The following is a 14,293-nucleotide window of genomic DNA, read 5'->3' on the forward strand; positions in this document are numbered from 1 at the left end:
ATCTGATTCATTTGTGGTGTGATGTGGAACTGATGACATCATTCTTCATCTAATTCATTTGTGATGTGGAACTGATGACATCATTCTTCATCTAATTCATTTGTGATGTGGAACTGATGACATAATTCTTCATCTGATTCATTTGTGGTGTGATGTGGAACTGATGACATAATTCTTCATCTGATTCATTTGTGGTGTGATGTGGAACTGATGACATCATTCTTCATCTAATTCATTTGTGGTGTGATGTGGAACTGATGACATCATTCTTCATCTGATTCATTTGTGGTGTGTAACTGATGACATCATTCTTCATCTAATTCATTTGTGGTGTGTAACTGATGACATCATTCTTCATCTAATTCATTTGTGGTGTGATGTGTACCTGATGACATCATTCTTCATCTGATTCATTTGTGATGTGATGTGGAACTGATGACATCATTCTACATCTGATTCATTTGTGGTGTGACGTGTAACGTGGTGTGACGTACGCGTGTAACTGATGACATCATTCTTCATCTAATTCATTTGTGATATGTAACTGATGACATAATTCTTCATCTGATTCATTTGTGGTGCGACGTGTACCTGATAATTAAGATATAATTGAAATGATAACCGTCTAAGCAGGTTTATCTACGGTGCCATTAAGTATTGTACAAGTTTACCAACCTGCGTTATCAAAAATTACCGATATATCTTTTTCTATGTTAAGATGTTTAAAGCATTAATATTTTGTTATTATACGAAATGATAATGTCAGTAATTTTAAGTAAAAAAGGTCGGCGTGGAATATGAAATAATTATACTTTAAATAAATCTATAGCCGCTCAAGAATCAGCCACTTTCTAAAAATAGACAATAGCCTCTCCTGTAATTAGTACCCATTGTTCTCCCATTGTAACAACACTACTTATGTCCATTGTTACAAAAGGATGTGTTGTCGGTAATAGCACTATGGCAGTATTTTCTCTATGGCTGATACAGATATATATAAACAATAGCTTGTTTGTCATAGCTAAAATGTACAAAGATGACGTGTCTAAACAATAAACCCGGTAATGCCTTTCGTATAGGCTTCTAAGAAGATCAGTAAGTATTTATGTCTATAGAGACTGGTCTGAGCCATTTGCTTTAGAATTTAACCAAATGGAACAGCGTCCTTATAACCATCCTCGATACTCCAGGGATTATGAATATCTATGTTCTTCTCACTCCTGGATTATCGAAGATGTCTTATATACAGCCTGACTTTATCCTAACGAAAATAGCAATAAAATACCCTTCAAATATTAAAAAAAAAGTTTCCTCCTTTAACTTTGAAACAGAGTTTTAATAAAATCTAATTGATTTTAAGTTCGTACTGAGTTTCATATAAATATTAATTTTTTTACAAGTAAGATATTACTAAAACGTAAACATTGTTTTGGAGACAGTTAATTAGTTCCCCTTTGTCGTAGACGCCATTATCAGAAGGTTAGTATAAATCTTCTTAATATCTAATACACATTGGGATGTCTTCAATCGGATGAAATTGGTGAAAGTTCCGTATATAAACATTTTTTTTAAATTTCAGTGCAAAAATAATTTCGACATAATATTCTATTAAAAAAATAAAGATGCAAATGTGTTATCAAATGCTCAACCCGAACCATTTTGCACAAAAATTCAATATTAAGATATCTCATTAGGCGGGTAGGCCTATATGTGCTTTTCAAATCACGACTGACTCAGACTATCATGCATGTAAATTCCTATATGCCAAATATATTTTTCAGACTTATTGAAAACCGGAAATATGACCCTTATAATACCAGGATATATATTTTTGTCTTAAATTTTCATGATCAAAAACAAAAATTGTTTATATTTCAAGCTTGAAATTGCAGAATACAGGGCTCTTTAATCAATATACGCTGGTATCTTATCTGGCGTGTGAAGCTTAAAAGTAACACAAAGCACCGTCCGAACAGTTTGTAACTACATTTTGTATGTACAATCATTACAGATGGAGGGCAGTGTGTAACGAGAAGATCGAGGAATTTAAGCGTTTAGCGAAGATTCGTAGAACGCCAGGGTTATTCCGCCAGTGCGACAAGGTCACCTGTAAATGCGACACTTGTACGTCAGTTGTCGCATTGTCGCCCTATCGCACTAGTACGTACATTGCGTCGAGTACCAAATATAACATCATGGTTTAAGTGATTTCCGCCGGCCAACTCGTGTTAACGCGTTTTTTTTAAACATGTATACATTGTATGTCAGTTTTAAAGAAAAAATTGTGAATCTGTAAGATATATTTTGTATACAATTAACAGCAATATGTGTATGTTAGAAAGCGACTCCAGCTATTTCTGTTGTTATGTGAAAATTGCATGCAGTCAAATGGATATATAAAAAAATATTTTGTATAAAATGAAAAATCTCTGCAAATATGGATCCGAGCCCAAAAAATGTGGAGAATGTTGAATGTACCCTATACTGATTTTTTTATTGTTTGATATAATTTCTAATTAGAATCTAAAAGATTCTTATAATTATTGAAAAATTAGATTTTTTTTATCCTATATAGAATCTAGATTCTAAGGATCTTTTAAAAAATGTTAAGAATGGGGCCAAAGAATAATACATAACTGCATTATACAGTCGGGAGAACATATGGTAAATGTTTTGAAATGTAAGGTGTATTTTGGCTCAGGACAGAAAGACAAAAATGGCTCCCCAAAATCAGTTACGTACAAAAATACTGCTTATAAGGACACTCCCATCATCAACATAACACTGTTCTCATTGGCTACGAGATGTGACATGCGCAGGTCATTTCCCGGAAAATCTAAGATGGCGGCAAGCAGCAGTAATTTAAACAGTTAAAATTTACTCTGAAGACGGACGGCTTCCATGGTACAACCTGAACACTTCAACCAATGATTAGTAACTGTAAGTTATCAAGCTCATAGCGAAAACAACTTCCACTGCCTGTCAAAACCAGTAGGCCTATATTGCAACCAGCGTTGGCCATGTTCCTCGATCATCATTTGTAAACACCCGAGTTCAGTGGAGTTATGTTTGCCGTTGTTATTGTTGAAGATTTTGTATAAGAATATATTCTTACAAGTTCAAAGTATATATTAATTATACAATTCTGCGATATGTCTACTGTATAATTTCGTTTGATAGATCTAATATTAGACTTTCAGCATAGTGATTATTTTTCTCTCCTTTAACGTACCAGCCACAGGGCAAATTATTATAGGCCTACTGTAACAGTTACACTTCTACAGTATATGGCTTCATAAATAATTTTTCAAGATATTTCAATTCTTCATGTTTAAATTTGTACAAATGTGGCTAAATCCAAACTGTTTGGTGTGCGGAATTTGCCAAATTAGAAAAAATGTCAATAGTTTAAGTTGTCAAAAACACAGGTACTTGTGGACATGATTATGATATTTCTAATTCAAATGTTTCATTATAGACGAGTAAATTAATGTATTACAGTCGCATGCTTAATTTGAAAAAAACAATATCGTACCTCAGCCTTATATTAGTATTTATAAGGCCGAGGTACAATATTTTTTTTCAAATTAAGCATGCGACTGTAATACATTAATTTACTCGTCTATAATTATATATATATAATGAAACATTTGAATTAGAAATATCATAATCATGTCCACAAGTACCTGTGGTCAAAAATGGAAAGAAAAAAATGTCTTCAGTAAAAACTACTCCAACAATGTTAGATGTGCTCGGCAAGATACTTTTGATAGGTGACGCGTACGTCACAGTTGGCAAAATCATATCCGATAGAAAAAGAGCCGACCAGCGGCCTTTTATGTTATAGGAGTACAGTAAAAACATGAATATCTGTACAAAACAATACAACTTTTTAAAATGATTTGTTTCTGTCCACAATTTCCTGGTGATTTGTCACAGCTTTTTATTTAGTTTTGCTGCAATAAATTTAAACTATATTGACAAATGGAGAGTAAACTGTGTGTGATGGTAAATGGTATAACATCTGCACTATCATATTGTTGTGTTAAAAATCCATTGATCTTTCCTTGGACCAAAAGCAAATGCACATGTATACGTATGTCCACCTTTCTTCAAATTCAGTGACATTTTTTTTTTTTTACACAATTGCAAATAATGTGTTGATTATTGTGTGTTACATTATTATATAATGGATAGATATAATGTAGATCCAAAATCCAATAAACTTAAATTTACATTAAGTGATTTATGGTCATCCTAATGTTGAGTTTGATATTCAATATTTAACAAGGAAAACATTATGTTTGGTCATGATCAGGTGTTTTCGCAAATTGACCAACCTCAGTTAATCAGACAGCTGAACGTCTTGTCCTGAGCAATGTACATAGCCATTTATTCAATTAGTTATCTAGTACAAGTGTGCCTGCTAATTCAATGATAGGTGTCATAGCCAACTCATGGATAACAAATTAAATGTCCTCCGCTATTACAAAAAAAATGTAACTTTTATTGAGTTAGTGTCATAGCCATGCATCTCAATAGCTAGCTATAACAATTTAAATGTAGGGCTTTTTCTGGGGGCTTTTTGGGGCCGTTAATGGGCCCCATCGCCAATTGAAATTATTTCATATTTAAGCCAAATTCCCCAAATTTGCAGTTTACTCTTGTAAATACCTTTTCCAATTCAACAATTCTCCCCAAAATGAGCTAGACCAAATTAAAAGGCCCTTTCGAATTCCCAAACCAGTGAGAAATCGAAAAAAGCCCTGAAATGAAAAAGTTAGTTCCAGGATAGGAAGGCTAAAGACATAATCTAATAATAAGATATAAATATTGAATATTTATTGAATCTTAAGTCTCCATTGGCCACCACGCACCTTGATAAAATTAAAGTCCAAGACAAATTCCACATCCTATAAGGAAACTCTTATATAAATTTTAAGCTAGTTATTAGTAACTTATTACATTCTGGCTGCTTATAATTACATTAATTGGCCAATCAACATTGACAAGGTCAATGTTTGGCCAGTGTCAAGGTCATTATATATATAGGGCCAAAAGCATGGTGAATAACGTTAACAGGGGTCAACCATGGCCAGCCCTAAAAAATTTAACTTGTCCTGATCATGACAGACATGTAGAGTTGCTTATCATCTTGTTCTGTGCAAAAATTCTCAATTGCAAGTTGTCAAATGACTTTTGATTCAACCTATATCGATTACAGATATGATCTATCTCCTCTGTTTCAATCTTATTAGATTGTTCTCACAAACAGATATAAAATAACATTCTTTCTTGGCTTTCTCAGTCGTTGACTTTTTTCGTACAATCAAACTCGTTATTTGAAATATTAAAGCTTCTTTCCTTTTCCAGCGTCATGACCTTGTGCTTAATTGTTTTAATTCTACTTTGGATTTTGTGCATCCTGTGTGCATGATCAGGTCATGATCAGTGCTTTGAAACGACCACATGATCTGAGAAACAGAACAGACATATTCTCCAGCGTCGTTTACATTTACACAGCTAGGCTAAATTTTTTTTGTGTAAAACCATATTAATTAATATTGTGTCGATGCTAATGGTAATGCTTAGGTATTTAACAGATATACTTGTGTTTCTTGTGGTATCATTATCACACGCACATGTATGTTGTGTTCCTTGTAACAAGACCTCGCCATTGATATATATGATCCTATCGCATTTATGGACCTAGGCCTGCTGACCTTGTTCGTGACCTTTGACCTACTTATCCTTGGCCGCAGTATGTTGACTATGAGGTAGTGCTTTCATGTTTGAAATGTGTTCATTGTCACAAGACCTTTCCATTGGTACTACATTTGCAGACCTGCTGACCTTGACTATGACCTTTAACCTACTTTGAAACTAATGGTATAATTTTGAATCTGCTTGATTAGCAATGTTGTCTTCTGACAACTCTTTATTAGGTTTTTTTGCAGACATTGTTTGCAGATCTGGATATATTGCAGTATACAGAGAAAAGAAGAAGGAAGATTGTAAGAGAAAGAGGCAGAGGCTGTCTTATGAGAAAGTTGAATTGATTCTTTAATGAGGTATAATGTGTGAATATAAAAAGAAAATACTAGTGTTACAGCTAAGATAATGATATTAAGGATATTTCAAAATTGTACAAATTTCAGTTTTTACCGCTCTTGATATTTTTTGTTTTGTAGGTGCCAAAATGGATCAGGATGATGAACTGTTTTCTTCCATCCTCAGTTTGTGTGAGGCTGAGGATCGACCATCTGATGAGGCTAGTGATGAAGAATCCAATGAAGCTGTTGTAGGTGGGTCCAGGATCAGTAAAGAAACTTCCATATCCTTGTCACCAATTAAACATGCTACTCCTTTGAAGATATCTGATGCTTTGAAGAATAAGAACAAATCATTTACAGACAAGTTCACTCCCAAGGGTAAATCTGGTCTGGACCTGTTCAAAAGCATGCTGCTCCAACACAGGAATACTAGCACTCCACTAATGGACCGTTGGAGTTTACATAAATCTGGACAGTCGAGAGAAGGCAAGCGCAGGCATGATGTCGACATGATCAGCTCAAATCTTGAAACCATATCGGAGCAAGATTCGTCTTCAGATGACGAAAAGACGCTACGTTGCGATGAGGATGCAGACAAGACATACGATGATCTCCTGCAGGATCTGAGTGTTCTTTGTGAAAAGGAACTAACAGAGAGATGGGAAAAGGTCAAGGTTGAACCGCCAGAAAACAAGATAAAGGCTGAACACCAGATCAGTCGCATCAATCTGGACAGTATATTACTAGAGACTTCCTCAGTGGCTGGTGCTAACAGGAAACACCACACAACCAAGGAAGCAGAAGCAACCAGCTCTGCTCAGGCAGAACCAGGTAGGTTTACAGGGGTGAACACCACCACACAGTCCTCAGTACTGGCTACGGAGGACAACGACAGCTTTGAGGAAGCAGATGACATTCTTGGGCTTGATGACTTCCTCGGCAGTGATGAGGAAGACAACGATTACGACAGTTTGTTAGAGGAAAGTATCTTTCAGGATGATGATACTACTGTTGTTCATGGATCCGTTTCAACCATTCTGTCCAGCACAACACATGCATCCTCCACTGTACACAGGACAGACTCCGTTCAAAAGATCCCTACCTACAAAAGTATGATTAGCACAACTGCTACTAGTTGCACGGACTCGATTTGCGAGTCAAGCGTGTACACTTCTTCGTTTATTGCAATCAAAATACGACTAAATCTCTTTCTGTTGATGATAGTAATAAAAGTATTAGTTCCATTCCCAAAACAACTTTAACTTCTACAACTTGTTCAGAAAGTACAGCCCCAGCTATCTCCAGTACAGGTACCTCAGACTTGCTTCCAACATCTGGTTCATCTCCTACATTGGTAACTTCTGAGTCTGAAAGTATTTTGACAAGTACTGTTAATACTGATAACACACTTCTACTTCCAATTTCTGCTTCTGAAAATACTTCTATTTACACATCAGTTTCTGCTTTTGAGAAAAGTTCACAACTCATGCTCAAGACGATCTCAATATATGAAAATAGCTCCAATTCTACTTGCCCTACTGTAAAGGCTCTGGACACTTATTGTGAGGAATTATCCAAAGATGAGAACGGAAGTAGGGATCAAACGATGAAGGAGGAACAGGAAGTTGTTCCTGAGTCGGACAGATTGAGCCAAGAGGACGAGTTTACATTGGACCTTACCAAAGATAGTGATGAGATGGATGAGTTTTTACAAATGGAAGGTTTTCAAGTGATAGATGATTTGAAGGATGTACAGAAAAGGAAAAATGAAAGTCAGGTGACAGAAAAGCAGAAACATCTGGTATCCAAGTGTTCTGCAACTGGTGGTACAGAAACTGGAAATACGATGGAGCCTGATTGTGTGATTCTGGAAAATAAAATTCAAGGTATATCTCCCGAGGTGCAGAAAAAAGGTCGTGCTCAAGAAATACCTAAAGGAAAAGATTCTTGTAGACCTGATACAACCAATAGTAATGATGTGTTAGCTGAGGAAAAGGTGAAAAGTGGGAGTGATTTGTCATTAACAGCAGTCAAAAGTATTGTTAATAAGGTTGTTGCGTGGCAAGCTAGCTGTAGTGAACACCATCACAATGATGAAAAGCAGATTAACCAAGGCAGTCATGTCTCTGGTCAACAGAGTGTCCCACATCCAAACACTCCGCAGGATCGCAAATCACTGCCGCAAGTTCATGTTCACCCTTTTAAATTTCAATCTGACATTGAGTCGTCTCCAGTACCATCAGGTAAAACACAAACTCCTCACAAAACATCATCAACTGGGAAAACCTGCAAGATTAATGTTACTGAAACTCCTGGAGTGTCATCACTCAGTTCTAGTACAAACAAAACAAAGCCAGCCGGTACAGTAGTGGAGAACAACAATGTGGACAACGTGGTCGACAAAAACATGAACATCGTTACACCAGCCTTGTATCACGACTATGAAGCAGAGCGCCGCTTCATCCAAGGGGAAAACAGTCTGATGAAACAGGTGATGCATAAATGGGGAAGTCTGGGTATTCAAACCCCAGATACCAATCTGTCTTTCAGTAACAGGTTAAAGAAAACCAATCCCAACCATCAGAGTAGACTGGAGGGTCAGAAGATCTCTACTCTATGGTTGGGCAGTACTGACAAATGCCACAGCAAAGAGGCAAAACGCTTCCGGTCGGATATTCATTCCCAGCTGAACAACATCAACAACTTGAAACAGCAACTACAGGACATTAACAGGCGAGTGAGAGAAGAGATTGATCAGACGATTTATGATTTTGGTGAGAAACAAAACTCACTGGATCATGTGTTTGTACAGAGGAAACACGCTTTAAACGCACAGCAACAGTTGGAGCTCTGTCAGACCCGTCGCCATATCAATCCTCACATGCTGCAGTGTCAGCTGCTTCAGCTGCGTTGTGAACATCAACACCAGCGTGACCAGCTGACCTACATCTTCAACACGGAAATGAACCAGTTGAAGAATGACCACCAGGAGCACATTCACATGATCCGTAGTCGCTTTGAGCAGCGTGCCCATCAACTCAAGTCTTTCATTGAACAGCTGGCGAACGTGGAGTCGACCCAGACTGACCCACAGTTTGGTCCGCATGTGGTTACTCACTTGGTCAAGGGGCCATGTCGCTCCAACAACAACAAGTCATCCATGGTGACTGTCTGTCTCCCTGCTGACATAGCCACGGCCATCATCAAAGAGGATGAAATCTATGATATATACTATGTTCATCCAAAGCGCTAGATATACTGGTAGCTATATAGGTGGTTGTGAAGTGTACTTTACTGACAAAGAACAGTTTCCTTATCTTGGTGTTTTTGGACATGGAACCGTTATGTGTCAAAAGTTTTAGCGGATGTTCTTGTTCCAAACTTCATGCACACGTACATGTTACAGATATTATTTAGTGCAAAATCAACTACTTTTTGTGCTTTCTTGTGAAAATTTATGCCTCTATCCTAAAGGAGAGTATATCTATTGAGTAAGACATTGTAGCTCCTGGTTGAGATATGATTATATTGAATAACATTTCACATATAGATAACTTTATAGAATATTACTTGAACAAAGATGTGTAGTTTTATAAGAAACTGGAGTTGTCATTGACAGGTACATACTTCAATCATTTCGACTGACAGACTACTACCAGATCTGTCTCCGAGTTACAGTTTTTACAGCAGAACCTCTCTGCAAAGTGAGATGTATTTATGGTGATGGTGAAACCTGTGTATTCCGACACCCCCAACATATGGATAAGAATAGCGGAATGTCGGATTATACAACGTCAAAATACTCGGGAGTTAATTTCATTCTAATGTCACACTAGTGACTTCATGTTTTCTTTGTTTTATACGACTGTCGTCCAAAAGTTCTGTTACACTGGGAATGTTTAAATCGAATAGCTAGCCAACAAAATTTGAGAAAAAGTGTTGTAATATCCGTAAGATAGTCCATTTGTAAGTGACGTTTGCAAATTATTTGAAAAATATCTCACTTCTTTGAAGTTGCAGGGGGCGGGAATGGAGGGTCCTATTTTCCATAATGTTAAAAAATGAATGAAAATATGGGTTTTTTTTACCTGAGACAAATTAAAGTAATTGTTTAACTGATTAACTGTAAAAAAACTGTAAGAAATGCATTTTTAAAAAATTTATATTAAACAAAGAGGGAATTTCCAGAATGTTGCATTTTGAGGATTTCCATATTGTAACAAAACATATGTACTGTTGAAAAATGAACATGAACATTTGAAATCATGAACAAAGACATCCTAAGAAGTTATGGATCTAACAAATTGTAATAAAGACTTTGAGATTAACTTCACTGTAATTTACGTAATAATTGTAACAGGACTTTTGGAGGGCAGTAGTGTATAAATAAGAACCATGATGATAGTGACTTGGTATAACTTCCCAATCCATGGTCCATATGTTTTACAGTATCATAATACGGACCATGGATTGGGAAAACAGGCCATGTCCCTGTGATAGGAATCTTTACATTTTCATTTTGGGAAAATATCCCACTTTCCATCAATTTATCAGTAAAATTGTTCTATTTTCCATTTAAATATATATATGTGGACGTTCTATGAATATTCTTTCCCTGAACATTTTTTTTTTTATTATTTTTGGAAAAAAGTATTGCAATTGAAACAGGTTTTGTTAAAATTTGAATTTGACATAATATGTAATAATCTACATACAGGTTATTATGTAATAAAGAATTTGAAACTATTAACAAAAAAATGCAATAATTAATAATAATAATTAATATATCCTGAAATTACAGGTTTATAACTGCTTAATTTTAATTGAGTGTTCTAATGGTTTTTTCACACTGTAATCCTAGAATTTATCTTTTTGTGATTACCAGTAACTAATTAATTGTTTTTTTAGGTCATCTGATCAAGTCTTGGGTGACCTTTTCTAATCGCCTTCTTTCTGTCTGTTGTGAGCTGTCCGTCTATAAACAATTAAAATTTTTGTTATCAATGGAATTTTTCAGAAACCTTCCATTGCCAATGCAAGTCAACCAGAATTGTGAATCACATAGTCCCCATCCCTAGTGATATGAGGGAAGGGATAAAAACGGGTCAAATGGACTGAAATTTCAAAAACTTCATCTCAAATTAGGTAGAATCAAGTACTCTTCATAGTTGGAAGGGTATTAAGGTGCATTATCAAAGTTGTAAATTTCATGAACCTGGGATATACTGTTTTTCCCTGAAGAGGAACAAAGTAAATAAAACTTTACTACAGTTTATATGGGGAAATCGCATTTTAACATTCATTTAATTGCCATTTAAGATATAATGGGGCATTAACAAGTACCCCCAGAGCCTGATAAGATGGCCAAAATGAGTGAAAATAATTGAAATATTTTAGAAATCAGGTGACTGGTAAAGCCCATGGGCCTCTTGTTTTGTAACACATGTGTAAATAATCTGAATGATTATATTACTTGAATAAGGAAATCCATTATAATTTATGAAACAATTGATCAAGAGAAATCCATTTAATGAAAAGTTTTGTATGATGATAGTGTTTAAGGTATGGTCTTATCTGTCCATCCTGTGATTTTTTTTTTTTTTTTTTCAGTTTTCAACCGATCTCTTAATTTTTTAAAACTTGGTAGGTTTATGTTCATAATTTCCTTTGTAGTTATGTTTCCTGAAATTTGGTAGATTTATGACCACAATATTCTATGTACGTAGTTATGTTTTCCTGAAATTTATTTTGAATTGACCGTTTTTGAAAAAACTATTTCCTGTAGTGTATTTCAGTATTTAAATCTTGTCCACAGAGATCAGTCCATGTTTTTAACTGGAACGTGGTAGTACAATGTATACATTTCTTCGTTAATGCAATGTATAATATAAATTATAAATAATTATGGTTACTATGCTACATCCAATCTCTTATTAATAACAAGGCTTGTGTAAAGTACAAAACTATTTCTTTATGATTAATTAATCAACACAAAGTTTAAATTGACTTCACTTTTGGTGCAGCTGCAGTATCACACCGGAATTTGGCATGAGAATTAGTACCATAAGACATGTACATATAATATGGACCATGGCTTTGGATTTGTGCCAAGTCCCTGTGTTACAAATAGGTATACCACCGGTAAATAGAAAATTAAGAAATTTGTAATGGGAAAAATAAAAACATTTTATATGAATGAAAACCCATCTTTTACAGTTGGGCCCAATTAATAATATATATACAGTGTACATTTTATGTAATCTGATAAAAATGGCATCATTTGCATAAGGTATGACCCATTGAAAAATCTGTAAAGGATGGGAATCAGTAAGATAAATGATCAATAACAAGAAAATGTATCCATGCTTTATAAGTGTTTTATTTAGAAAATTGAGTTTGTTATATTGTAGTTGCCAAATGATGAAGTTATAGGTTGTAGTACTAATGATTACAAGAGTTTTCAATTCATATTGCCATTGCTACCAGTAATTAAGACTATAACTGGATAATGGTTTATGAAAAACATGTGACAGATCTAGTGGTTACCTTGAATATTACACGATAAATGCAGTTGTTGTAGGTTGAAAATTTGTTGATAATTGATAAATTATTATTTTGAAATGGTGGAAAACAATCACCAATATCTCATTAATTATGGTCATGATGGTGAAAGCAAATATTCAAATTCAGAGCCTTTCCAATAAAACTGGACACATGCATATTTTTCGCATCAATCTGTAGTAGACCCTTCGACTTTCAAATTATGTTTAAAGGTTTAGTATGGAGAGACCAAAAGAGTTATCTCCCTTGTATTGTAGAAATAGTGTTATACAAATCTATATTTCTCAAAATCAATTGTTTTAATGAACACTTAATTGACATGCAATGATTGTATACTGTGTTAAAAAACAACAACAGAATTATTAATAATTGATCAGACAATCTAAAGAGAATTGAAACAAATAGTCAAGTTAATAAAAATGTTATATTAATCAAGAAAATGTGTTTTTTTGTTGTTGTCACATGTGAAATTAGTATCAGAGCTTAGAACGATTTCAATAATTGAATGATATCTGAAATAGAGATAATTAAATTGAATTTGGATAGTTTGAGATGTTGAACACTACTGTGTGAATTTTGAAACCAAAGTATGACAACATCATGCAAATATTCTGAATTGACATGTTTGGGGTTTAAATCCTCGTAATAGCAAGGGTCCAACTGGAGACTGTGTTAATGAATGATGGCTGAGTAATGATAAATAACTTGAGTTACCTAGTAAGGCTATATCTAAGCTTAAAAATTATTAAAAGGATTTTTTTTTCCTTTTTGAGAATAATTCTCTTCTGTCATTGTGATGTCCTCTTAGCCATGGTTACTTGTACCAAACAAATGAGATGAAGGCTTTGTAAGATGAGAGAAGAGAAGTGAAAAAAAAAAAAAAAAGAGATGATCAATTCTTCAGATGATTGTTAAGATGACCTAGTAAATATGTAACATGACTGGAGATATTAAGGATGACTTATAATTACTCAATCTATTGAGGAACACTAGATTACCTGGCTATAAAAGATTACTTGATGAGTATGATGATTATTATTATTATTAAGTACATTTGCATTAGCAACAATGGAGCTGTGCATGTAATTAATACGATGAATCAGATGATTTTTGATGTGAACTTAACAAAGAGAGAAAACTTTTAGGCCTGGTCTCTTAAAAAATATAAGTCATTAAAATGATGAGATTTCTTGTTCTGACCCTAATTTTGAAAAAAAATGTCTTAAATAAATTTCAAGGTTACTAAATGTATTCTTTCAGGAGAAATGTCCAGTCTAGAAGTTAAAAAAAAAAAGCAAAAATTGTACATGTCATTTATCTAGCTTTTGTCCCAGAGAAAAGAAGGCAATATCAAGGTCATCCACTAAAAAAGAATTTAAAAGAATTTCTAGAATATATAACCTGATCAATTTACTTAAGAATAAATGACTTCACAATGCTATATTTCTTTGTTTTGTGGGATACCCATGGAAAGAAAAACCCTGGGGATTTAAGGCCAAATCAATCAAAGGTCAAGGTCATTGTTCCTTTAATTTCTTGTATGATCCTCACTTCGGAACAAAGAGTTGCTCAAAACTCGGTTAATGATTTGTCTAATGAGAGAAGAATAGTCCTACTGGTTTGTGTGCTACAAAAGAAATGTTAATGTCATCAGAGACCTATATTATAGGTCTCTGATG

General features: G+C 34.6%; 1 protein-coding gene across 1 annotated transcript; it reads left to right on the forward strand.

Annotated features, from left to right (window-relative positions):
* Positions 1-2,817: 2,817 nt before the first annotated feature.
* LOC117326756 lies at positions 2,818-10,119 on the forward strand. Its single transcript, XM_033883478.1, has 3 exons — positions 2,818-2,940; positions 6,192-7,309; positions 7,420-10,119. Exons 1-3 carry the CDS (start codon positions 2,928-2,930, stop codon positions 9,304-9,306), a joined length of 3,018 nt encoding a protein of 1,005 aa, XP_033739369.1. The 5' UTR covers positions 2,818-2,927; the 3' UTR covers positions 9,307-10,119.
* The last annotated feature ends 4,174 nt before the right edge of the window (positions 10,120-14,293 follow it).

The sequence above is a fragment of the Pecten maximus genome, chromosome 5 (assembly GCF_902652985.1).
Source record: "Pecten maximus chromosome 5, xPecMax1.1, whole genome shotgun sequence".
Lineage (NCBI taxonomy): Eukaryota > Metazoa > Mollusca > Bivalvia > Pectinida > Pectinidae > Pecten > Pecten maximus.

Coding starts and splice junctions, on each gene's coding strand:
- LOC117326756 (XM_033883478.1), top strand. Junction 7,310..7,419: donor TAGTTCCATTCCCAAAACAA/CTTTAACTTCTA, acceptor GTAACTTCTGAG/TCTGAAAGTATTTTGACAAG.